The sequence below is a fragment of the Dermacentor albipictus genome, chromosome 5 (genome assembly GCF_038994185.2).
Source record: "Dermacentor albipictus isolate Rhodes 1998 colony chromosome 5, USDA_Dalb.pri_finalv2, whole genome shotgun sequence".
NCBI classification, from domain to species: domain Eukaryota; kingdom Metazoa; phylum Arthropoda; class Arachnida; order Ixodida; family Ixodidae; genus Dermacentor; species Dermacentor albipictus.
Window position 1 is genome coordinate 139,991,650 of NC_091825.1, and position 27,279 is coordinate 140,018,928.

The window sequence follows — 27,279 nt, forward strand, 5'->3', positions numbered from 1 at the left end:
TGCGGGTTAGAGTCCTCCTTCTTGGGTGGGCAATACCGCTGATACTGCTTCTGCTGCTAGTGCTTGCATATCTGACGTGAACCTGCTGGTGAGACCGACTCGAAGTTGCCTGTCTGCGAAATATGTGTTCTTCTAACCGCTCGAACCTCTCCGGATTGTAAGCTGTTTTTCACCGGACCTCTCGTGGCAATGTCCCGTCAGCCGTTCTCCCTCTCCGAACGTCGTGACTGTACCTCGTTGTGACCCCTTTGCCGTGTGATGTGTGGATGGACGGTGTTTTCGTCGAGGTTACGCGTCTCCCTAAGCCTATCCCATGCTCCAATCCATCTCTACGGCCTCATGAGCGTTGATTCCTGCTCGGGAACGCCCTAGGGGATCGCCGACTGGGAGACGAAGCTCGAGAGCATCGGCCGCGCAGCCGCCGACCCATGGTAGGAGAGACCGCTTACTCCAAAGTTTCTACCGCACTGCCGTCCGGCGTACCCGCCTTCGTGGACGGCCGCCGCAAAGGTAACATGCCTCAAGTCGTCAAGAAATGGCAAGTCTTCCCAGGAAGAAACAAGTTCTACTGCGATGGCAGGCTCATGATGGCGCGACAGACGGGTGTGTTCTACGTCACCGTCGTGCTGATCGTCGGAACGTGCACTCTATTTTTTGTGTGCGAGTGAGTATGGGTCCCAAAACAGCACACCGCCTGGCAGCCTTCGGTCTGTCAGTCGATCCGCACTTTGTTGTCTCTGCTTCGTGAACCGGTCATGTGTGTCGACAGGTGTACGCAATTAGTAGGCCGACGTCAGTGCTTCTAGGCCAACGACAACGCCAGTACCGCGTTATCATTTCAAAGCAACACGTTGTATACGGCGAACCTGTCCTTCCACTTCGCTCACGCCGTTTTGCACCTTCTTAATAGTGTTTAGCGGTCGCCCGTTTACATCCACATCCGCACACGCTCCGATAATTGGATTTAGATCATAGCATTGGCACACGTAGCAGGATCGTTGCACGGACCTTGCCGGATTTTTCGGGGAATCCTCCGTCTTTTTTCAAGAATGTCGCGCTGCTCGTGCATTGAGTGGCTGGCTTTGTGACTCTCAGGTTAACTTTCGGATATCGTAATGTGCCTTGACTCTAATGGCGGACATACGCAACACCCGCCAAGCGATTATGCTCGTCATTTCTGACGGATGTGCGTGCGCTATTGCTGTACTCGAGAAACTGCGCAGGTTGTCATAGCAAAAGAAAAAAAACTAACAAGATAAAAGACATTCATTGGCACTCTGTGTCTGTAAGCATTATCTGTAAGGAACTGTTGACTCATTATTTCTCAGTCATATTAGGAACACAGTTGTTACTCACGCTGATATATCAATTGAGCATGTGTGTTCCCCCAGCTGGTCTTTTTCACACATGCAACATATGTAGCAGCATCCTTACATTTTATAGCAGTGACATTTTTAGACTGTGCTAAATTCATGTAGTACATATTTTTTTTGCTTATTTGCTTGCTCCATCCATTTTGTTTGTCATATTTGTGTGGTGCATCTTACTGTGCAGTTGCCCTTACCTGACTCGTGAGATCAGCCCAGCAATCCCAGCAGTGGCAGCAGTCTTGTTCCTCTTTGTGATGTCTGCGCTGTTTAGGACTAGCTTCAGTGACCCTGGAGTCATTCCTAGGGCCAGTGCTGAAGAAGCGGCAGACATAGAAAAACAAATAGGTGAGACAATGGCCTTACCCATGCATTACACGCCAGCCTATATTTCAAGTTCTTGTACAACTGTATTGATTGTGTTCTGAAATGCTGAACAGGGCTTGGAACAAGTCCCCCTGCTGTAATGTGTAATATGCGGGATGATTTATTGCACAGCGCATGTTATTTGAGAAGTTAGTGTTGATGATATTTAAAACTTTACTAGCCTTAATGGAACATTAGTTTAAAAAAGATGAGACTGTAGTACTTCAATGATGGAAATGTCTTGGGATAGACGTGTACTAGTGTTTAGACTCGACTGTATCATACATTCCACAATACTGCAATATAAAGCTTAATGTGTGCGAGAAATGAAATGGAAAGCAAAAATTGCTCAATTTGTATGACATCCCTATTTTTAAGGCTCATCATCTTCATATGCAACAATTCTGTGTGATCACATGGGATTATTGGATGTGGGCTCCCAATTAGAGGTGCCTTCAAATATGAAATGGCTTTGAATACAGATTATTTCTAACTTTCCCAGTTTACTATTTTCCATAATTCAAGGCACCCCAACCCGAAATCTCTACAGAAGTAGAAAGGAGCTTGGTGTGTCCAGTGACTGTGCGCACACCCATGCACGTGTTAAAAGAACCCCAGGTGTTCAGTGCAAGTCCAGAACCTTCAGCTATGCCATTTAATAGCCTTTCAATAGTCAATGCCTTTCATGTTGTAGTAATCATGCATTAGTGATTAGCAATTGAATATTTAAGCAGCACTTCATGAGTGACCAAAGGGGGGAGGCAAACTTGCATGCACAGAGAGCACATCTGTGCTAATGTTTTTTATTGGCTAAGTTAGTCATAGATTGTGTCATAGATTGTGTTAGTCATAGATAGCATTTAAGTGAGCACTTGCACACACGTAAGCACTGGCAATTCAAATAAGCAGTGTTGAGTTATGGCCCATTTTGTATAGCAGCAAAGGAGCAAAGTACTGCGAGACAGAGGTCGAGTGCAGACAATATATTTTCAATCTTCATGTATTGGGCAGAAAGTGCTTGCTGTTTCAACATTACCTTGTTTCTTTTGTGACACCTGGCAGAGCCATATGGGGAGAGCACCTGCATAAATTTAGTTATGAGCATTTTCAAACTACTTTAAAGGCAATTTTCTTTTCCGGAAAAACTGCTTTATCAAAACTTGGAAATGTTTTTTTTTTATTCTTTGGAGGCCAAATCTCACGTGCAACTTTGAGGTCTATATTAAAGCCTACTTATATTTAATCATGTGTATGTGGCAAGCCTGAGATTAGTATAAAACTCCCGTGTGATGAAGTATATAAGCGAGCTCAAATGATACAAGCCACTCCATCACAGATATTGGTCCCCCCTGTCCTTCTCTTCATATGGAACGAAAAACATACCATACTATAAGAGTAATGTTGTAGCACAGGGATTAGGCCACAAAGGCATTTGACTGTGTTTCCACATGGCTTTTCACCTCTAAGATACAAACACTTTCCATGACAGAGGTGCCAAATGGGTCAAGTTCCCCGACGTTCCGGCCGCCTCCCCGTACCAAAGAAGTGGTCGTGAGCGGCCAGACAGTGAAGCTCAAATATTGCTTTACGTGCAAGATATTTCGGCCTCCGAGGGCTTCGCATTGCAGTCTCTGTGACAATTGTGTTGGTGAGCCTCCGCCCATTTCTTCCTTTGCCTGATTCTTCAGTTCATTAATGTACGTGTCCTGGAATGTTTAAAGAATAGACTGATTTTACCACGTTCAGAGTGCTGCTGGCTAGCTGACACCATGATGGCAGTAGGCCTCTTCACATTCGCGATGTGCTCTCTCTGCTAATATGAAAGGGAACACCACATTTATCTTCAAAGTCGGTAATTTTCCCTGCATGGGGGGGGTGCTTGTATTGAGAATGGTTTTTCTAAGTAGAATTCTTCGAAAGGAAAACAGAATAACAAATACCAGTGAGTGAGGTTCTGACTTGTTGCAAGAATCGCTGTTTGAACACAGATGAAGTGTTACCTTTTGTATTGGTGGAGTGTGTTTGTCTTCAAAGCAACATCAAGTGAACGGCCTAGTAGAATGCCACTGGATTTTAGGGAGAAGTTGTGATGTGTGTTTCCTCAGCTCCACTGCTGTTGTAGAATCTATTCTCATATACCTACCTTTTGATCTTGGGCTTGTCAGGGTGCAAACACACATACTTCTTGCTATAGTTGCCTTCCTATCTGCTACAGTTTACTCCTATGTGCATGCTTTGCGGCAGCACTGCTGTAGTTTCGTGAAACTCACAAGATTGGCTTATTGGTTAGTTTAGCACAGAGCAAAAGAGAAGGAGATGAGAGCACTGGCACAGAATTACTTCTTTATACAGAATTGACTAATATTGTAAGATGGCCATCATTGCTGCTCAAACACAGGGGCCATAAACTGTTGTGCCCACCCTTGGTTTATTTGGATAGTGGTCCTCTAGTCTAGTGGACATATTTCACAAGTTCATCCATGTTGCCACTGTCTCTGTAGCAACTCTGTCTGTAGCTGTCTGGTTTGCCATGCAGCTGACACGTTCTTGTCTTCTTCTTTTCTTTTATTTGTGTACAAACTTGAAAAACTAGAAGGATGTAAGACCTCCTTATGTGTTCCTTGAACAATAGTTTTTATGGACACCAGTATAAATTGTTGGCAAATTTGCGATTTGGCTATCCTTGGCATTTGACCTAACATTGCTTCGCACCTGAGCAGAGTGGTTAGATGGTGAGTAACGCTGGAATCATGGTGCGGGCAGTAATTGTGCATTTGTGCATCTAGGCAAAGCCTTACTTTCCAGGCTGTGTTTCCTCAGGCTCAGTGTAGTGTCTGAATGCTCATTATCCACGGCACCTCAGCATGTTTTTCTAGAGCTTCATCTTGCCTTCTTCCCACGCACCTGATGTCAAAATGCGCAGCGAGTTTGCGTATCTACAGAGTGGTCAATGCTGATTGTGATTTACAGTCGAAGCTGCATATATCGGTCCCACTTAGAACAAACTTTTGGATACTACGAACAATTCCTCAGCCAAATGGGAAAATGTTTCGCAAGGAGTCTTTAAGAGAACCACCCCTTATAACAGTCTGGCACCCGGAGGTATTACGAGCCGCAGATTTGCCCGAGTATTTCGATTCCTTAAAAGCACTTCTTGTTGGGCTAGTTGGTAGCTATTCATTATAAAATATGAAGACACCAAATAAACAGACACACACAAGAGTGAACGTCCCGTTTTCTTCTCTTGTGTTTGTCCATTTATTTGGCGTCTTCATATCTTATAATGTATTTCGAAACCATCTGTCTTAGAATTTATAGCTCACTCAAGCATTTTGCATACTCCAGGAGCTTTACCTTCAACCACATCGACAGCTTTACAAACTTCTGGAGTTTGGTTGTTGGGCGGAAACTACTTGGAGCTCAATCGCCAATTTCTGCGAGTAAATGTTGTGCACATAATTTTTAGCAATACAGCATCTCTTCTGTGTGTTTTTGACTTCTACATCGGTAGTTTCGAGGGCAAGTTTAACTATTGTGAACGTCTGATGTGGTGAACACACTTTGTGCAATTAAGGCATTCATTGTGTCCGGGCTCAACTGTAGTTTAATATGTGCACATGCTGCAGCTTCATGCATATAACCCCACGATCCCAACCACAGCCCTCGGAAAGGAAAATTACACTTATAATTGCATGCAGTAACCTTCAAATCTTTAGGAAAGAAACGCTACGTGATTATAGGTAAGAAGCAAAGCTTCAGAAATTATCTTGATTTGTATGTCCAGCCATTAGTGCCTTCATCGCTGCTCTGTGTTTAAAGATGGCGTAGTTTCGTGAAAATGCATAGCACATTGCTGCGAAGCCGCATTTAAATACACCATTCTTTAAATGGTTTGTGTTAGGTTAAATGTGTAAAAGTACAGTATATGTTTGACTGAAGCGTGTGCATTTCCCTTGGCTTCATCTGTGGCAATCATTTTGTCATTTTGCTATTGTGTGCTCCGTAGTCAGCTGGCTGTGGGATGCCAACAGATCTTTTCTTCTTTCATGAAGCACCAGTAAGCATTGTAATATTCTTTTTTTCTTTCAGAGAGGTTTGACCATCACTGCCCTTGGGTGGGCAACTGTGTAGGAAAAAGAAACTATCGGTACTTTTACATATTCATCATTTCACTAGCTTTCCTGTGTGTCTTCGTATTTTCCTGTGTCATCACGCACATTGTTTATGGTGAGTTATGGCCTTGCCTCTCCATTTTGTCACTCTTTTCCTGGTGATAAGAATGCTGTGGTGTGGGTACTTAATGCTTGTGTTCCTGAAACTGAGGTGTAACGAAACCACTTTACTGAAAAGTATTCAGGACAGAGCTGATTAGTGAATAATTAGGTGGAAAGGTGGGCTAGTTGGTTGCTACAGCTTGCATTCATGCCAGGTATTTCAGCGAACATATTCAAGAATTGGTAAATTGCCTGTGGCAGATAACAGAATTCTCATCCATGAGGTAGTCTACTCAAAGAGGTGGACATTTCTCTCAAAAAAATTTGAAATGCATAATCAACTAATTAACAAAAATTCACTAAGGAATTGTTTAACTATTTACCTTATGACACATATTGCAGTTTACAAATTCTAGCTGGGAACTGAGTTTGCAAAGTGGATATACTTGGAACAAATTCTCAAGGTGACACCAGTCTTGAGATATTAATTCCTGAACGTTGCGGAGAAATGCATTCACATTCCAGTTACTTCTGTGCTTCAATGCGCAAAACAGTGTTTTGTTAAGAAAGTAAGTGGACTGGCAGTGCATTTTTACTCCAGGTTTGATGTCACATCTCGTAACATTGTTTCATCCGCACAATTCTTTTTAAGTGTATACATGCCTTGATTTTTTTTAATAAGTCAATTTTTCATTTCAATTTTTTGTGCAAGTAATGTCCACCTCTTCAAGTAGACCAGCCCATGGACTAGATTGTCCTATCTGTCACAATCAATTTAAAATAATTTTTGACAATATTCACTAAAACATCCTGTATATTTACAGTGCAATATTGAAAACGTCCATAAAAAGAAACAAAATAAGTGGGACAAATGCACTTTGGCATTCATATGGGAAGCACAAAATGGAACAAAACACACGCACTCGAAGATAGAGATGAAGTTCATTCAATTTATTTCATTTCATTCTTTGTGTGCATGTCTTCAGTTTAGTACTGCCAGTATGAATATCTGCATGAACGTCTGTTTATATTACTGTTTATCTTAATGTGGCGGCACAGTTCAAATAATAAACAAACAAATTGTTACCCTTGGTTATTTTCATGGCTATGGTCATTCACACCAGTACATTGTTCATGACAGTACGTTGAACTGAAAATGGTGGCTAATAATGATATCAGCCATTATAAAAAACGAGACTAACTGGAAAATCAAACCTATACTTAGCATTAAATTCTTGAAGCTTGCATTTCAGTTCATCAGTCACTCTGTGATCACTTAGGAACGGACTCGTACGTAACGAATTGCATGTAACCAACTGCCAACCAATTGCATTTTTTGATTGAGTAACCGCAGTCTTGTGTGCAAGGTACTCGTACAATACATCAACTACACTTTTTGAACAATGTGATTGTAGTTGGTTACTTATTTTTCTGCAATGTGCACGACTCTGATTACGAGTGCCTCTGAACCTTTCACTAAACATATACAAGATAGGCAGTTGGTTGAAATAGCACATTTTTTGGTGTTGGCTGTTTACCATATAGGAGTAGGGTTGTGTTGTATAAATCACAGGAATGGCTTCGGACATTGCAATGGGACTTCAGGCATTGCTTCTTATATTTCCTGCCTTTGTATGCATTCCAGTTGCCCGTGAACATGAGTCGTACCTAGAGGCTGTGAAGGAATCCCCTGCGAGATATCCTTTGTGCTTATCACCTGTGTTCCCAAGATAATGGGTTGCTAACCTTGAGATTATGGGCTTTTGAGTTCACATCCTTTCTTCTTTTAGCTTTATATCTTTATTCTTTCAGATGGAAATGCCTCAAGTTTAGTCAGCATTCAGTCATGGAATGCCCCCCCCCCTTTTTTTTTATGTAGCAACCTATTCCGCTTGGTGCAGTGTGAAAAGGACAATACATAGAAACACAAACTTAGTTTAGTATGATTAAGTAGTCTTCCTTAAATGTATTTTCATTACTTGTGCTAGGAAGTTAATACCAGAAGAGAAAATAATGAATGGCAAGCTTGAATGTTTTTAATTTTACTTCGCTGCACCAGTGAGGCATAACCCGCCATGGTTCCTTAGTGGCTATGGTGTTGGGCTGGTGAGCACGAGGTCGCGGGATCGAATCCCGGCCGCCGCAGCCGCATTTCGGTGCGAGCGAAATGCAAAAACACCCGTGTATTTAGATTTAGGTGCACGTTAAAAAGCCCCAGGTGGTCGAAATTTCCAGAGTCCCCCACTACGGCATGCCTCATAATCAGAAAGTGGTTTTGGCACGTTAAACCCCATAATTTAATTTAATTTTTAAACAGTGAGGCATCACAAATTTCTAGGTATATTCTTGTATTTGGACTGTTGCGGTGCAGAAAATATTCTCAAAATTTGCCAGGTTGAATCTATGGTTCGCTTAGAGTGTGCCATTGTGTTTATCTAGCATCAAACAATTAACTGTACCAGAGTAGATGTGGTCAGAATTTTCGATGTCACACCGAGCTTGCGTAGCAGCTTCAGAGCAACATCTCCATTCATATTTCATTTTTATGTTTTTTTTTCTCACTTACTATGCCTCTTCTCACAGTAATATTGCCCATTCTATTGCAAACCTGTAATTTACTAATGCACCACAACTTCATTTTCTGATCGGTGTTCCTTTAACTAAGGCAAATGATTTTTAAGCATTTCCTGCTGCTACTGCTTCTATTCCTTGACTTGCCATCACTGTGGTTGAAGGAGTGGTATGCTTCTTCTCTGTATGGTCCATCATGGGCCTGGCGGGTTTCCACACCTACCTCACTACTTCCAACCAGACTACCAACGAAGATGTAAGCTGCTGCCTTTCTTTTCTTGTGTTCTCTCTTCATTTGTGTTTCAACTTTCATGTGGCAAACGATACAATGTGCAAACATGTCTGCAAGATGGTTGCTCTGACTGTTTGAAACTTGTTGGACACTTGTTCAGTGCAGGTATTGGTACAGTTTTGCTCATTGGTAATCCAAGAAATCAATACAAGTTCTGCCCATAAAACTGCACTACACTGCTATCAATGCCTCAATGCTTCAGAACATACATTAGAAACAATGTGTAAAAGATTGGAGACAACGTAGGGAAAAACAAGGAAGCAACACCCTTGTCCTTCCTTGTCTTGTGTCCCTGTTCTTTGCGCATTGTTTATAGTGAACCTGTTCAGACTTACCAGACTTGCAGTTGTCCAAAACATACTAGTCCCTAAAACGCGACATTACAAAAAAGTTGCCTCTTTCATGAGGTCACTGAAATAAGCAAACCTTTCAGCAGCTGGCGGATTTATACAAATTCTGTATGAGTTCATCATCCCTAGCATACTTGCCATTGCATTCTTTCCGAAAGAAACTTACCGAGTTTTTTTAAAGTTCGCGCCGGCTGGCGGGAATCGCGGCATTAGGCAGTGGAGTGCCATAAAGGTTCGTTTGTATAAAGCATGATTCGTACCTGCGCTGAAGCATTAATTCTTATCGCATTAACTTTTTTGGTAAGTTGGGTTTCTAAGCCCTGCAGAGTATGTTAGTAGTTTACATTGAAGTTTCTTGTAAATCCATCGCGCGAAATAAGTAGTATATTTATAGGCATAATTTATGTGCGGATTTTACTATGGTTTTTCGCGGTCCCGAGAAAGTCGTATAGTCGGGGTTCCACTGTATTTGGATGTTGAATCACACACAGAATTGTTCTCTCTGTCCCTATGCGTCTCCAGGGTTGTCATGCTTTTGCCTTCAGACAATTGGTCAGTGTGATACTGTCATTGGTGCTGTTAACAATAGCCTGCAAGGTAAATGCTTGGTGGTAATTATTAATAATAAAGAAATGCAGCAGATCCAATGAGTTGGAACCTATATACTGCAAAATTTTGTGTGACTGTACACATCCACGTGTGTGGATGCGCACACATTATATCGAGCCTTTTGTTAAGCAGATTTGCTGACTACTAGGGAGTATGACGGATGCCTTGAATGCATCATGGTTTCAGAGGCAGCATGCGTATACGTACATAGTGCGATTCGAATCTATTCTATCCACAAGAAGCATTTACTTCGTCATTACCATGCAGCTGCAGGTGCGTGAAGGCGAGCTTTCTAGTTCTCCTTTTTTGATGCGAAAGCATCAAGTGGCTCATTGAGTGAAAGAGCAAGCGTCTGGTACCTGTAGCAGCCTAAATTCGCATTGGCTGTAATGCCACATCACGAGCGCGGCTCGACAGAGTTCCCATTGGCTGCGACGCCACGGCATGAGCGTGCCTCGACGGAGCGGAGGAGGTGAAACGGAACGCCAACATGCCAGGCATTGCGTGAGGGGAAGAGGCATCTCCGTGATGCTACATCACCCTCGCTCTCGGAAGCCTGTGTTATTGGTGCATTCCTTGTCCACTCAAGCTCTTGCCTGCATTCTAACTGCGTCTCAGTGCGTTCGCTTGCCCAGGAGGAGTTTATAACTCGAAGGACCATTCAGCAGCGTTCAGCTGGACATTAATGCTTTAGCATTCACAATTCGTAAGAAGCGTTTAAATATCCTCAGTTTGTTTTTCTTTCCCCCACACGGCCAACGCTTCCACTGCCACGGATGAATGGATGGATACTATGAGCGTCTCCTTTGGAACAGTGTGGTGGCTTGTCCACCAAGCTCGTTTTTATTTTGCCTAATGTCCTACCTATACTTTTGAAAAAAAAAAGAAACATGCACCAAGAATTCCCAGCATCTAACTTTCTGAACCTCTACTGGGAACGTTGTTCTCTTGTACACCTCCGTTGTTTTCGGTCTCCCTACTTTTCTGCCACCAAAACCCCAATCGCCTCTTAGTAATCTCTATTGCGGACATGTTTACTTTCCCCCTGCTCTCTCTGAACCCAAGGTCTTCAAGGAGGTCTGAGGACCCTAATTTGACAACTGGGTAGATAAATTCACATTCTAATAAAACATTTTCCATCGTTTACCTAGCTTTACTGCAGCAAGCACATGCTTCTTCTTCCTTGGTGTACTTCATTTTAAAACTACACTTTCTAAGGCATCCTGATCTCGCTTTGAAGACTAAGGAGCTTCCTTTTGAGTTATCATAAACTGTTTATTTCCCGATTTCTTTTTTCCCTTGGATGTGTGGAAGCGAGCGCCGTCTGGTGTGGTGCGAGAAATCCAGCGGTGTGCTTACTTCGCTGTGATTGGTTGGCCTATTCCGCAAGAGAACAGCCAGGCCGCAGCCAAGCTTCGATTTTAAAGAAGTGCTGCATTGCAAAGCAAACGAAATCGTGTGTCTTGGAGAGAATAGTCAAGGCAAGCTTGTGTGTGTTCTACTATTGCCAGAAGGCTCAGGCCCTTTACATGTATGTTATCTGATAGGAGCTGTAATTATGTATCATGTAGATTGGTAACAAGAGTGCTTATGGTTACTTTGTTCCCAGATCAAAGGCTCTTTCTCATCAAGAAGAGGGCAAGATGTGTACAATCCATACAGCAAGGGCTCTTTCATAAGCAACTGCATATCGGTGCTGTGCAGCCCTGCACCGCCAAGGTGAATGACATTACTTTTATGCTTCGTCATTGTAAATCAGCGCTGCAGACGATGCTGCAACAGAAAAGAACACAAAGATGTTGTCTGCTTCTTTGCAGCAGTGTGTTGTCTGCAGTGTTGCCTTCATTGGAGTTGTACAGTCGAACCTCGATTTAACGAAGCATCGGATATAATGAAGCCAACTTAAACTAATTCTTGCCAATATCAGTGCATGAGAAAGATATGCTTATTAGCAAATATCCAATAAAACAAAGGTATTTTCGTGCTGGGTGCGACTTCATTATCACAAGGTTCGACTATATATATATATATATATATGCCAGTACATTGCTTGAAACTGCAGTGTATATGTCAATTGGGATTGTACATGGCTTTCTTAATCTAGGGTGGCGCAGAATACATTCTTGTTTGTGGTTAGGTTGTCCATAGCTGTTCAGAATTATACAAGGGGGGATCCAAAAGTAGATAGGATCAAAATCTTTTCACTGAGGCAGAAGGGTAGCTAATACTGACCTGTGTCGCCGGCTGCACGTGCTACACTACCGTCCTCATCAATAGTCCAAGCAGCACTCTTGTGTAAAGTTGTCTGCATTGCTTTCTTTTAAACCTCTTATCACCATCTGTGTGGGCTTTGCGATGATGAATATCAAAGAACAAAGTGTGTATATGAGGTTCTGTTCTCTCTCGGCAAATTTTGATATCAAGGCGCTTGTTCATGTTGAACTTGTAAGGCAAGGCCGCACGGTCAACCAGCATTCTTATGTTGAAGTGTGCAGGTGGCTGCGTGGTGCCGTTCAAACAGAATGCCCCAATCTTTCGAGCTCGGATGAGTGGTTTGTGTGCCACGACAGCGCTCCCGCCCATACAGCACTGAGAACATTTTCTGACAATAATGAGATGAGAACGATACCTCATTCTCTCTATTCTCCTCATATCCTCCCCCTTGCAATTTATCTCACAAAACAAAACAAAACCTTAAAAAAAAGGAAAGTTTTTTTCAAGATGTGGAGGAGGCTCGGAAGAAAACCTCAACATAAATGAGGGACATTGGTTTGCAGGAGTCACTGGATATTGTACAATCGATAAAGCAAAGGGGCAAGTCCGTTGCATCCAAGAGAGTGTACATCAAAGGTGATTAATGCTTGGGTACTTTCGAAGAACTACACAAATTAGAAAAAAACTGTTCTCGTTACTTTCAGGCCTCCCTTGTATACCTCTGTAACTTGCAGTGTATGATCGTCTCTTCATTGTCTATGAATGTTTCTGTTCACACTTTTGAGTCTTTAGCTTATATGGTACACACTACTTCTTTTATGCAAGAGAGCAATAATGCTTGCTATTCCAATATATAGCACTTTAAATTGTCAATGGGTACATCCATGAGGCACATTAGCTTAGAGATGTAACCTTTTGTAGGCTTTGTAGCTTGCTCATTGAAATGGTTTTGTTGTGTTGACCTCGCTGCTGATTAAACTTCTACTGCTTTTATGAACGCTTTGTCTTGCTCTAGCAGTGGTGGGAATACTGCTACAGTTGCTCCAATATGCTACATCATGTTAAAGCTGCTACGTTCATGCTACAAATGAGAGAAATTGCTCCAAAGCTGCTCCAGCATAACCTACACCTTGTAGTCTCTCAGGCCAATGCGAAGAGGATTTGTAGTGAATGTAGTTAATGTTGTAGTGAAAATCAAGGGGCAGCTGCCACCACTTTATGCGCAGAGTGTCATCGCATCTCTTGTCATTCAAAAGTTAAATGAGCTAAAGAGGCACTGAGCTAATCCAATCCAATGCATGCTCCCACGTGTTCACGATTAGTCATTCGGAAACTCTATGCGCCGTATTCGTGGGTTGTGCGTAGTTGAGGATGAATATCTGTTGGGCCTGTAGTGCGAGCTCTGCCCATACGCATTGTTGGCATGTCCTGCATTCATAGTTCGTAGTGGCGGTGTGGTCTTGAAGAAGATGTGTTCCTGAACTGATGGAGCGAACTTTGCGCATTCGGTACAATGGATGTGTCGCGGGGCGCTCGGCAAACTGAAACTTATCTTATCCCTTTGCATGTTATTAGCTGCTTTGTGGTGTCCTGTTTACCTGCGTGTGTTTGTAACACAGCGGATTTGTAGCTTGGCCATTTTACTGGCTAGATGTATTTAGGCCTAAAATAAAATTTAGCCATCCTGCACAACATGTGACTGTATTTGCCGTGAGTTTTTCATGCCTTTGTGTGGCTTGCTTTACCAGTGGGGACACACAGCACTTTCTTTGTAGAGCGTTCTGGTTGACTCAATGTGGCTGCATGGTGGTTGTGATTTGTTTGTGAGTGCTTGCATACACGAATCATCTTTGTTGGGAATATTTGCATATTCGGATATTTTTCGTGCTATAAAATCTGCTTCAAAATGGTCTTGGCCATTCCCACCACTGCTCTAGGCTCCACTGTGAAGCACAAGTTTTGCTATAGTTTTGTAATTGGCAGTACATGTATTTTGCTTGCAGCCTGATTGATCGGCGAGGTGTGGTGATCGCGGATAGCGGGCCGGTGTTGAGGGAGAGCTACGGCAGTGTTAAAGCATTTCATCTATCACGGGTAAGTGAATGCCACGTTCATGTGGGGCAGTGTTTCATATCATTACTTCCTTAGGTTAGTATAGTCAACCTTTCTTATAATGAATCACATCTGATGCAACAATACCTTCATTATATCTGTTGCTCCTTTATAAGCATACTTGCTGATATCAGCAAAAAAGTTTCGGTTCAGTTCATGCGAAAGAAGCGCAAGTGTGGTGGCTTCAGCTGGCCAGTGAAGGATCTCCTATAAATTTTTTGGTGCTTGGTAGCTTGCTCTGCTGACATATGGCACATGAACATTGCTAAATTACAAACATGCTTTTCACTTTCAATGATGTTCAGCTAATCTATTTGATCATATGGGATCAGCATGTTGGCCTGCTAGCTGTGGGCCAGCCAGGCCAATTCGTCAGCCAACGCGCATGGACATCCAGAATGTGCCATTTGAAGTTGCTCTCGCGAGGTATTTGATATTTTTATTACTGGAATACATAAATTGAGCTATGAGTTAATGAATGTTGGCTTAGCTGTAACCACTGGTGTCTCAGGTTGTGCATGTTTCAATATTGGCTTCATAATAGCAGCTGAATACTCACGGAAATAAAGCATGGCCAAGCAAATTCTAGATTTACTACATTATATGTCATTATATATCCAGGTTTGTTATATTAGGGTTCAAATGCATCACATTTTTACTGCTGAAGAAAGAGGAGGACAGCGAAAGAAAAACGGTTTATCACAAGACAGGTGTTTCGTTCGCTGCCATAGCTTTTTGTTAACAGTGCACTTGCCATGTCATAGAAAATAAGTAAACTAAACATGTCATGCAATGAATACCAACTAGGTTAAGTTCTGGTTCTAAAAGTTAGAATGTATAAGAGAAGAGGTACCTGTTTTTTTTTTCCCCGTCTGTCTCATTGTGCCACATTTTTTTTTAATGCAGAATGGTCTTCAGCTCAATGCTAACACTGCGAGTGGGGCTGTTGGCCCGACTCCCATGATTGACATGAAGACCAGCCATGTGCCATACACTGGGCCTCCCCTGCACACGGGGCGAGCCACACTACCCCAAGCAGCCAATGGCTCCTACCCGCGGGACGTACTCTATCAAAACTCTGGCAGCCACGGTCAGTGCGGTGCATGTGTTTTGTTTGTGTCCTTGCCTACTTTCTCTCCTATCCACATGCAAGCCTTTCCCCCCTTTTTCTTTACCATTTCCATTTTCATATCTTCATTGGAAATAAATGTACATAATCAGTGTACTTTGCTTAAAAAATCTAGCACCAGCCTGTTTTGTCTGAATTTGAAGGATAATAAAGAAGCTTAGAAGGGAGCTAAGGGTTGGGCAGTGAGCGATAAAAGGTGAAATTTTAGGCATGTAAAGATAAGTAGAAAGACAATAGTGTACATTAAAGGTCAGCTGCTGGTGCATGATGATTTAGATGAAATTAATAACATGAGGAAGTGTAGAGCTCAGTGCAGGTCCCTTAGTGTGTAGAACAAATAACTGGTGGTACATTGGAATAACAAAGTGGGCACCCAGGAAAAGAAAATGGTGTCAAGGTCAGGAGAGGATTGGGAAGAGTAATGATACAAAAAAAATTTGCAGGCATAGGAGCGGTTTGGTTGACACTGAACAGCAGTAATTGGAAATCTCGGGGATCCTAGGATGCCTTTGTCCGTTGGTGTGTTGTTAATATAGGTAGTTGATGTAGTAGTTTGGCCGAGACCCACAAGGTGGAGCGAAGTAACTAATAAAGGGAAAATGAGACATCCACCCAATTGATGGTTGATTTTTGACATTTGACATTGACATTACGAGTTCATGTTTTGCTACAGTCAACCTTTTGTCTGTAGAATGAATGGATGCAAAACAATTCCAGCGCATCAGAGCGTTTGGGATTTTGGCGCACAGTAACGATACTCTGGTGCACAGTAATAGTACAGCGGTTCTTTACCTAACTTCATCTGACCGAGCAGCAAAAGCTATGGGTTGTCACCCTGTACCGAAGGAGAGCCACAGCTAACCTTCTGGTGTGCAATACTTGTTGAATTGAAGGATTGTGTACACATTAGCAGCACATAATCGTTTTTATTCGAGTGACAACATAGCATATTTTCATTCCTATTCGGCTGATGGTAACCTTCTTAGCTATTGGAGCACTGCATGGAATTGGTGAGACGAAGTGTGATGTGCATATTAACACCGTACAACCACATCTGGACTGCCGCGTATGGTTATAGCTATTGTGAACTGGCGCCCGATCGAAGGTAGTTGTTTTGAAATGCGCATTCAGTTTGCGTTCAGTTTCACCTCATGCGATGGGCCTATGCCAGTCACGTGAGGAAGAACTGAACTCAAACTAAACGCGCTTTTTGGATAACGATCTCTGGTTGCTCCGCTGGTGTTCAGTGCTTAAATCCTTCAAAATTGGCCTCTGTTTGTGGTCAATTTGGCCAGCAAATCACTGGCCACATGAGCACTCAATCACTGATGAAAAACATGTTTCATGTTGTACGGAACATGAATACGAACATTTAAAGGATCTGCCATGAACAGGTGAACTTCTTTGTTTTTATTTGCATCGTCAAAAGTGGTAAAATTTCTGAAAGTAACTTATATGTACATAGATTTTGTGAGGAGGCTAAGTTCTGTCCTGACATGTAGTGGTTTATATTAAACTCAACAGTGGCTAGATATGTCTTAAAGCATAGTGATATTGAGTTTCCTTGCCTGGTTTTGTTAATCCTGGCACTTTCAATGAAGTCGCACGCTTGTTCTGAACATAAATGTTCTGGCTCTCCACCACGACCATGTATGCTTTGGTATACCAGAAGCCGCTTTACTTAATACATGATATCTGGGGTAGCTCTGCTTAATTCATTTACATTGGTGTTTGTATTCGGTGTATCTTAAAATAGTGACTTCTTGCTTGTAAGGTGCATGTTGTTTTGCATGTAGCCACAACTTTATTTTGACTGTTTGTAGTTGTGAGCTGACTTGATTCAAAGCTGTGTAGAGCTGCTTGATCTTGCCGATATGCAGAGCATTTTGTTTACCTAATTTAAAAAGCCTGGTGAAAATGTAAAGTCGGCATTGTTTTTCTGTTCTTTTTCTTTTTGTAGTTTTAGATAGAAATTAATTTGCATTGAGTGAGACCATCTTGTTCCAGTTGCATGTATGCTATTGTTATTATAATGGTTAGAGCCTTTGTGAGTTCCAAATGTAAATAAAATAAATGTTTTAATTTGCACTGCTAATACAAATGCAAGACAATAGACATCTCATCTTCTAACTACAGACCATACTAGATCTTTCTGCTGTTTCCGCATGCCACTAAACCCAAGTGCAATATCTATCACCTTGCTTTACCAACTTCATCAGCAGCCTAAAGAAAGAATGGTGAATCTTCCGTGCACCCTTTGATCTTGTTTCTCTTCTTCCTGCACACCACATTTGACTGCATGAGATAAAGCTTGTTGCAAGTTAAGACCTGTTCTTGAAATGTCCTTCTCCTGTTTCATTTTTTTCTTTTCTTTTTTTCTCTCGTTGGTTATGGTTTCATTTTTTGGTGATGGATCCGTGGTTTTCAGGTTGACGTTTCTCCTTCCTCTTCTCCTTCTCTTTGCGATTTACCTAACCTTTCCTCCAGTGCCTCCGAAAAGACATGTGAGTACATATGGATCAGTGTTTGCCTTGCAAGTTTTACTGCGCTGCTGGCTTCTGGCTTGCCTGTCCACCCTGTACCTCTTGTGGCTAGGGTGCCTGTGCTTGCTTTCTTATTTAGGTGTGCATGTCTTTATTTTTGTGTGTGTGTTGCCCAAGTAGCCTTGCAGCATCATACCACTAGTATGCCATGGGCTGAGACATGTACTCTGTGCCTTTAGCTTGCCACGGGTTGCTGAAACGCTTGTGCTGCCTTTCTTTCCTGTGCCTGTTGACGTGCCTCTTCTTCTTGCGAAGCACGTTAGTATTACAGCCTAATGTTTCCGTAACAAATTTCATCGTGGATGGGGACAGATTGCAAGGTAGGACAAAATGAAAATAGGCCATACTTGCACTTTGCGTGCAGCACATTAGTGTCCAGAATAATTTAGAGTGTGAAGCAGATATTTGGTGCCTAATTTCTCTTTCATTAGTTCAACAGTTGCAGACTCCTGCCGTTGAGTTTGACATTCAATCCCCACTACAGTATCTGTGTTCATACTACAATCCAAGTGTAGTAATCTACATACATGCAATCTCAGTGCATGTTGTCTATCCCTGAATCTTCCTCACATCTCACAGACTTAACATTTTTTTTTTTCATGACATTCTCGTTTGCTTAGCAGCAGTATCCCATTTTAAGCTTAACAGTGTGTGCTCGGAAACTGCAAACATAATGCAGCAGGTGTTGTGAATGAAACTTCTGGCTTGCTTTTCTTACGTAGTTGGCTTTTGGTATTTAAACTATGGAGATACAAACATTTCTTGATTACATTGATTAAATTGATTTTGCTATCACAATGCATGCGGACATGTTCCGTAATCACTGTAGTTAACACACCACCATCCTGCTCAGATTCAAGGCAGCCTTGAGAGGAGTGCTGTGGCTAGCCATGTGGTGGCATTTGGCTGTGGGTTATTGAGATTGCATAATGACTATTGGACACATCTGCTACGGAGCTCTTCTGAAGGTCAAGAGAAAAGAAGAGACCTTTCACTCTAAAATGTTCTCAACATTCTTCAAGGTCTGGTTGTTCTATTGGCAGATGTTGTACAGTCAAATCTCGGTATAATGAATCATGCGGGACCACCGAAAATCGTTCGTTATTTTGAAATATCGTTTTAATGAAAAACCTGCGCTTATATAAGCCAGTGGACAAACAAAGGAATAAAAATGACGTGCCTTGACAGTAGACACGTATGCAGACAAGCCTACTCTCAAATAAAAATGTTTCACTAACTTCAAATCTGCTTTATTTGAAGAAATCAGTGATTTTCTTATGGCGCGTGCAGCATGCATTACCGAATAGGAATGAGTCTACATCTTCCACTATGCGCAATACCTCGTCAGGTACATCATTGCACCAAGCGATGAAAGTGTGGACTTTGTTCGTATGCACTAAAACATTATTGATCGACACGATCTCATCTTCTGTGTTCGGTGACCCATAGTCATCTTCCTTCGGGTCGTCATCATGACTGGAGGCATCGCGAACACAGTTAACAATCTCTTCAGTTCTCAGGTCCATCACCATTAGTGCTGCGCTGTCGCTGTCCACATAGTTGAATGAAGAGACGGTGGTCAGCAGTTCTGCAACCTTGGTCTACCGGTCTCCTGAGTTGTCAATCACCTCCAGGTCATCTTCAAGCTGAACAGGCGCGTTGACAAGCCCTGCTTTTCGCCAGCAGTCGCTAATGGTGGACGCCTTCAAGTTCCGCCAAGCTCCTGTGAGCATTTCCGCTGCCTGACAAATATTGGTTGCAGTTAGCTGCTTTAGGCAGAGGTTGATAATCAACCGCTGCACAAGGCGCTGACGAAATTCTGCTTTCACACTCTTTATAATTCCCTGGTCTAGGGGGTTGCAGCAAGGACGAGTTGTTTGGTGGCAGAAACTCCAAGCAAATGTGCGTCAAGCGAACATTCACAATATGAGCAGAGCAGTTGTCGACAATTAGAATTCTTCGGTCATCCCTCATTTGGTCGTCGAGTTTGATGAGCCATTCGGAAAAGAGTTCTCTGGTCATCCAGGCTTGTTTGTTGGCACGCTAGTCATATGGTAACGACATGACGTTGTTCATGCAGCAAGGCTTCGCATACTTGCCGATGATGAGCGGTTTAATTTTCTTCATGCCTGTTGCATTGCAGCAGAGCAGGACTGTCACGCGAAGATGCAACTTCTCTCCTTTGCACTGCTGCCTTTTGAAGTGCATCGTCCGGTTTGGCAGCAGCTGATAAAAACATGCGGTCTCATCCACGTTGAAAATATCGTCTTCAGAGTACGATTCAGCCACCTCTAGAAAACGATCATTGCGCCAGGATTCCGTGCCTTCTCTATCAGCAGTCTCTTCCTTGCCCGAGACTACCTGCCAAGTTATTCCGTTTCTTTGGCGGAAAACAAACAGCCAAACCGCACTGGCGTCGAACCCAGTTGTTTGAAGTGCATCGGCAGATTTGCTGACCTTTTTCTTGGAGCATTGGGCCAGACACAGGAACATTTTGCGGTCTGGCATCTTTGAACCAAGTGAGAACAGCTTGGTCCACATTTTGAAAGTTTGGGATCCCAGTCGCAGCCATTTCCTCGTAGGAGCGAGTTGCGATTCCCGGTGAAGCTTGACAATCTTGTCTCAGTCTTTCAAAATGTCTGTCTTTCAACAGTCAATGGGGCAATGCCGTGCTGTCTGCACACGTCAATTTGCTTTTTCCCTGCATCAATTTCCTGCAATACGTCCAATTTGTCCTTCAGTGAAAACTGCTTTTGCTTCGCGCCGTCGCTAGCTGCATCAATTGCTGGATCTCGCGCGAACATCGCCAAACCTTTGTTGTGAAGTTCTTGGTGAAGTTTGTGGTGAAGCAGTTGGCACTCGACATGGTGATGATGATAGCTACCACACTCTCAGTTTCTGTTTCACGCGAGAGTTGTGGTGCTGTTACTTTTAGCCGAATTCGTAATACTGATGTTCCTTGGTTATACATGGGAAAATAAACTACATGCGTTATTCTGAAATATGCATTGTGTTGAAATTCATAGTTCGGAAATATTTTTACATTGAACATATGGGCAGTCCGGTGGGGATTTTTAAAATATTTGTAAATTTGAGAAATTCGTTAATGTGGGGATTGTAGTAACGAGATTTGACTGTTGTGATTTCTCAGGCTTACCACTTCGCCGTCCTTCAATCAACCCATAATCTTTCTGTGACACTTCTTTCCTCTCTGTCACATGAATTTAGCGAGTTTTTCACAAAACAGAACATCAAAAAGAAAGAGGACTGCTGCAACTTGTATTTGCCAATTCACTCTTCTAAGAGCTACAGCTAAGCACACCACTTCCTGTTGTGGGAGCATCGTGAAAGTAGCCATTAGATCAGCCTGTTATCATATACACTTTTGCAAAATGTGTTGATACTATATTTGTCTACAATTACCAGGCGTTTCTTTTTATGTAGAACACTTTATTTTAAAAGAAACTGTCATACCTAAGCTGCTGCTGTTTTTGCAGATAGGCTAATATGGCTAGACAGACATTAACACCAAGAAAAGGTTGGTTATTAATTTCACTAGTTAACAAAAATGTGCTAAATAACTTTTGATCATTCACTTTAGGGCACATACAACTGGCAAAAATGAAGCCAATGAGTGAAGTCATATCTGCCTAGTGGAAATCATTAGACTAGCACCACTTTCGAGATATGGCACCGTAAGATATGCAACAAAATACTGCATTTACATGCCATATAAGTTCCCCTAGAGCGTACCTCTAACAGTTTGGGTCAGTCTTAACCGAATGCCGAGGCATTTCTACCTTTTAATGAAGTTGCATGTTGGTGCCTTTTGTATTTGATGGCATTATCCATGTCAACCTCTACGTGCACCTGCTATAGTGGCCCTAGTACCTACGTATTGCATTCTGCTGATGCTGCTAAGCATTAGGTTGCAGGTTTGATTCCTCACTGCAACAGCCAAGGTCTGATGGTAGTGGAATACAAAAATGCTTGCACACGTAAGTTTAAGTGCCTGTCAAAAGGACTTGCGGAAGTCGAAATCAATCTGCAGCCCCCACCATATTATACGGCATAGTGTCCGTCATGACTCACGGTGAAGTCTCGGGATGTTGAACCCCGTAATTACAATTCAAACGTTTTTTCAGCTTCATTTGCAGAAAAGAAAAAAGAAAAAGAAAACTGGATGTGCTTGTTTTTGGTAGGAATCGGGGGTGGATAGGCGGGTCCATTCAGAGCCAAAGAGTTCACAGCAGTTAGACCCTGAAGTTTCACTCCCTAATGCCATCAGTTTCCTTTTGTGCGTCTCTCCTTCTCGTTAAGAAATGCTTGTCTAATATTCTGTAAATGGCACATGCGCAAGTTTTCAAAAACGGTCTAGTTCCGAAAAATCTAGCACAGTATTGCGCGGCTATTTACAGGGGTGGGCATGCTGCACCAATCTGCACCCACTGGAACTCGTTGCTCAATGCTGTTCCAAATGGGTCTTGTTTGAGCTAAGTTGCACCACTGCTGCACCCCGACGTAGTTTTGTTGGTGTGAAAATTGGGAAGCTAACACGCAATAAAGCTTGGCGCCTCTGCATTCATTGACCGCATTCGTTTATGGTGTTACAGCCAGCATGACTGCCTAGAGAATCCAATTTATTCTTATTTTTACGCACCAATTGTGAGGCTACAGTGAGTTGTGTGGCCATGCTGGCTTTGCGACTGCATGATCAACACTGTAGTTTTGCACATCAAGGGCAGATGTGTGCGTGATAGCGCTTTGTAGACAAAAAAAAAAGAGCTAAAAAGTGTCGACTTTATTAATTGCACTGTGTTGCATACTTTTCAAGAGAATTTCACATCAGGCATTATAACCACACACACGGTGATTGGGTCCTAGACCGCAGTTCATGCTTTTTGTAAACTATGTCATTGGCAATACATGTATCTTTGGTAAAGCTTTGTAGTACAATCTTTAACATGAATGAGGAAATGGCATAGCCCTAAACACCTTGTCTTTTGAGTACACATCAGTGGCGGAGTAAAGAACATTACGTGCTCGCACTGCTGATTGTGGTTAATAAAACAAAATCAGAATGCACAGAATATGAAGCAATTAACTACAGAGAAAATAACTTTATCTGCACTGGTGAATTACCTATCTAAATAACAAAAAGCCCTGCTTGCTGTGAAAAGAGACTTGCTAAGCCAGAAAAAGACGTAAAAATGAAACTCGGACACCCACTTTGCCTTCATGTTCCCGCCTTCTCGCTGTGACATCACGATTTTGTCATTGACTGTTTGAGCCTTGATAACTGTTCATTGGTGAAGTTGTATTATATCCCATCCTAGAAGAGTGGGAGGCTGTACTTAGTCAACTTCAAGAACTTTTGCCAGCGCACAACAGCCCGAACACACACACAAAAAAAAAGATACTTTGATATCCTTGGCGTAACACTGGCATTGGGGTTTCGGCACAAAATTTAATAAGAGGCAACCGTGACTTTCGCTTGGTCTTCTAATAATCTACTTTTTACTGCAGAATTGAAGAAAATAGAGCTTTGAAAGGATATTTTGTCAGACTAGACTAATTTAGTGCTTGTCTTTATAGTGTCCCTTTAATGTTTCTCAGCAAGTAGCATGACATTGTTAGGGTAGGCTCGTCACTGCTGTTGTGATGTGCTGTGGTGAATCACTTGTTTTGCTTCTGTTCTTATGAGGAAATGATTATGTTAACTAAAGACAACACTAAACATTATTTAGTTATTCTGTGTGCACTTTCGTTTACGCCTGCACCCATCACTTCAGAAGTGCACTTCAGTACTGCTCCCATCAGTAGTAAGTGCTCCAAAAGTAAAAGAGTCTGTTGTGAAATGATGAAACCCAGACTTTAAGACGTAAACAACAGGAGTCTGTTCCAGGAGTCTCTCTGTGTCTGTCTACTTCTCTCCTGGTGTTTGCGTCTTAATGGCTGGGTTTCATCGTTTCTAAAAGTAGATTTTGCCTGCTCCAATGGCCGCTTCAAAGCACTCAAGGGCATCGCACCACTCAGAGCAGGCTGTGGCCATAGAGTTACCTAGAGGTAAAACTGGCACTGCCATGCTGTTGTGTGCATGGGAATGCCAGGTAGTGGTGGCTTCCGATTGGCATCCTTCTCGGAGAGACAAAACCCCAGAAAGGCGCATCTGGCTCACAGTGTTGTATCTGTCTCGGTGGTTCATTCTTTGCTCAGACAACATGCAAAATATAGATTCTTTATTATTGTGTAAAACATCTTTTTTATTAAGCTATGAGGACTCATGTTGGATTATGTAATTTTATCAAATGTGGGCAGTACCAGCGGGCCACTAAAGTCTCAAGAGAAAATACAAGGCCTGCAGTTGCGATACGTCAGTGTAGGTCATCTGCTTCTGGCTTTTTTTTTCCCTGCTTGTATTAAATGTGAATACGAAACAATAACAGCGTATGTATTACAAGCAAATCTTTTATGATAGGATTTCATTTTAATAAATTTTTATTTGTGTGTGCTAATTGCGTACGTTCTAACCAAAGCCATGCAACAGAAGCTCTGCAAGCCCACATCGTGGCATTCCCATGGTGATACAGTGCCTGCAGTAGAAAACTCGCATAGTCTGGTAGCATGACCTTTGCTTCCAGGTAAAATTTTAAGAAACCCTGTGGCAGTGATTGTCTGAACAAATGACTGGCCGTGAACTGAATAAGGGTCAAGAAAAGCGTCAGTTTGCCTACCACTGGTAAATATCAAGGGGGGGGGGTATGCATATGACTCTAGAGGCATGTGTACACATGCCATCCTTTTGATCGAGATTGGGACTTTTTCTTTTCCCAAGTTGTGTGCACCTCTCTGACACATCCACATTTTTCTGGCTTTCCTGTCCACCCCACAGGGAGGGGCCACATACCCGTGGCCGTAGTGCCTCCGCAGTCGCGCCACCCATCCGAGCCAAGTTCGATCACCAAGGGTCTACTCCCAGACAGCATCGACCACGAGTTTGGGGTAGACGCTGGTAGTCAGCTCTCGCTCCTCAAGCAAAGTTCGGTGTGACCGCGCCAGGCATGCGCACATAGTCTCACTGAAAACGAGAGCGGCCTCCTCGCCAGAGAGTGCCGCCTCTTGCCAGCGCCTCGGGCCACCGCACAGTTGTCTGTTATTACCTCCTGCACGGCCGACAAGGTCGCGGCAGCGGAACAGAGAACAAACAGCTTGTTGACTTGTGATTCTCCACCCCTGAGCCAAACCAAGAACTGCGATGTATCATGGCATGCAAAGTTTGGGGCTAGCCACCATAAGGCCAGAATGAAAACACAACTGCTCACAATTTTTTCTCATTGCCATCGGCAGAACTTGGTGATAGCAGTATCCCATTCATTTTGTATGGCGTAATTGACTTAAACGGTTTTACATTCGCTGAAGATGACTATGGAAGGCATTGGCAGGACAACGTCAAAGGTACTGTTTACATCTGTTGTGTGCATATCTTATGCCAGTTATTGTAGGTCCTGCTCTGCCATGTTTTGTGGGTGCTCGTGTGACGACTGGGAAACGTATGTGGTTTGTTAGCTTACGGAAATGCCTTTGCTATCTCTTGACATGAACAGAGCTTGCTCTTTGTAGTTTCTCGCGAGTCAGACATCTGATACAGTTTGCCTCCTAATTGGCATGGGAACAGCTTTGATCTATTAGCATGCCATGTTTATTATTATTATTATTACGCAATTAGTGCAATCACTTGCCTGGCTTACAACTCACTCATGTGCACCTCAGCAGTGTGTTTGTGTCCCATCCATCCCTTACGTTCTTGATTAAGCAACGTGTGTCATATTTTAGCAAGGTTTGAACTGTCTAATCATTGTGAAATGTGTTTCCCATTTGCTTTGCTTCATGGATCCAGATAATGGTTGTAGCAATCATTTTAATGCCATATGGTGCTTTCCATGTTGGATGGCTTCGTTAGCTGCTCCATGGAAAAAAAAAATTTTATCAGGCTAAGCAATACCCGTGGGTCTTGGCTGGAAGGTGTCGGAGTATATCCTTTGCAGTTCGCAGGCTTCAGCGTTGCAGAGTTGCAATTGAACACACGCTGTCAGACAACCCCTAGTCACACTTCGTTTTAGCTCACTGCCATCTCGGCAATCGCACAACGGTCACACCTAAGGCTTCCATGAGTCTTTGAATGTGGGCCCGCCAACCGTACCTTTAGCAAGCTCCGTCATTTAGAGCAGAGCTTTTATTTCGTTCAGGTATTGAGTGTGCCCTTTTTGCCATACTGCGTGGGTGTTGGTTTTATATAGCAGACTATATTTGGTGTGTAGTGAGTTCGCATAAGTACTATATGCCCACGCTTATTTTGTTTTTATTTTTGCCCCATATCTATCAGAAGACATTTACTTATAGCGTTGAACAAAGAGAAGAAAAAAAAAAAGGCAGTCTTACCCAATGACGCACACATGCTCCCCATATTTCAGCTCACTTGTCTGTCAAATTGCGACTTTTTTTCTTTTTACTGATGTTTTTGTTGGTCCTGTGTACAGTTGAACATGTAATGAATTTATTGCTGTTTCTGGTTGGCAGTACATTTGTTGAAGTACATGTTGTGATGGCCACCCCTGTAGGTAATGCGCACAGAATGTGCTCCACAAGGGAGCTGCAGGTTGCCCATCATGTTTAAGTGGTGCTCGGTGTGCTCTGCAGTGTGGTGAATGAAGGCCTATCTGCTATTTGCTAATTGCCATTTTATCATGACTCAGATCTGTCAGGTTTCTGCACTGTTTGCCTGGCGCTGAGTTACTGAAAAACTGCAGACGTGTGTTACAGCAGAGAAGTGCTTTCTCCTGGTGCGTTTCACTTGCATCTTGTCGCATTGAAAAAAAAAAAAAATGGCTGTTATAACTCGTTCTTGACTGAGCTTGTGATGCATGTTTGCTTCAGGAAGTGGCATATTTATTGTGTGCAAGCCACATTGTTATGGTTTCTGCTCGAAGGCATTCTGTACAAATCAAGCTGCAGGTGAAGGAACTTTTGTGAGGTAAATTAATTTTGTTCACCAGCGTAAACTCGGACTTCGAAGTGGTCCCGAGATTTTTTTGTATTCGTGTTGTCTAGCAGCATTTTTGAAGAACTGTGGTTGCACCTTAGATGGTCAGTTATGTGAGCCTATAAAGATGACACCACACATATTGTAGGGCAGCATTTTAACTGCTGGCAGTACACCGGTGTGTTTAACTTATTTCAGGGCTTTGACTGGAACATTGGTTATCATTCTCATTTCACTGATTTGCTTCAAAGTACTGTTGTGTTGCACAAAACCGTGATTTTGGTATTTGACAATGGCATATACCGATGCTTGTATCAGTGTACATATGCATTATACACATATACATATATAAATATACTTGAAATGTACATAAATATGCTGTGTAGATATTTTTGTGGAATGTGTACATTGGGTTTTTAATTGTTATGCTTTTTGCATATCGATATTGCAATAAATAATTTTATACAAGACA

The 27,279-nt window shown here is 42.5% G+C and overlaps 1 protein-coding gene across 2 annotated transcripts; it reads left to right on the forward strand.

Moving 5' to 3' along the window:
• LOC135908377 (palmitoyltransferase ZDHHC18-like) lies at nucleotides 1-27,279 on the forward strand. Of its 2 annotated transcripts, XR_010566302.2 has the most exons (11): nucleotides 1-664; nucleotides 1,555-1,715; nucleotides 3,223-3,381; nucleotides 5,823-5,960; nucleotides 7,593-7,644; nucleotides 8,672-8,774; nucleotides 11,379-11,488; nucleotides 13,987-14,077; nucleotides 15,002-15,185; nucleotides 17,653-17,728; nucleotides 24,660-24,799. XR_010566302.2 is itself a non-coding variant. In XM_065440150.2 (10 exons), the coding sequence occupies exons 1-10, from the start codon at nucleotides 429-431 to the stop codon at nucleotides 24,815-24,817; spliced, it is 1,392 nt and encodes a 463-aa protein (XP_065296222.1). In that variant the 5' UTR covers nucleotides 2-428; the 3' UTR covers nucleotides 24,818-27,279. The 2 variants fall into 2 exon arrangements, 1 of the variants encoding a protein (XP_065296222.1); XM_065440150.2 differs by lacking the exon at nucleotides 17,653-17,728 and having other exon boundaries at nucleotides 2-664; nucleotides 24,660-27,279.

What these genes read in the sequence shown, in the direction of transcription:
- LOC135908377 (XM_065440150.2), top strand. Translation starts at nt 429, where the DNA reads ATGGTAGGAGAGACCGCTTACTCCAAAGTTTCTACCGCACTGCCGTCC. An exon ending in ACTCTATTTTTTGTGTGCGA is followed by an intron (nt 665 to 1,554) that starts GTGAGTATGGGT and finishes CTTACTGTGCAG; the next exon opens with TTGCCCTTACCTGACTCGTG. An exon ending in TGCAGCCCTGCACCGCCAAG is followed by an intron (nt 11,489 to 13,986) that starts GTGAATGACATT and finishes TTTTGCTTGCAG; the next exon opens with CCTGATTGATCGGCGAGGTG.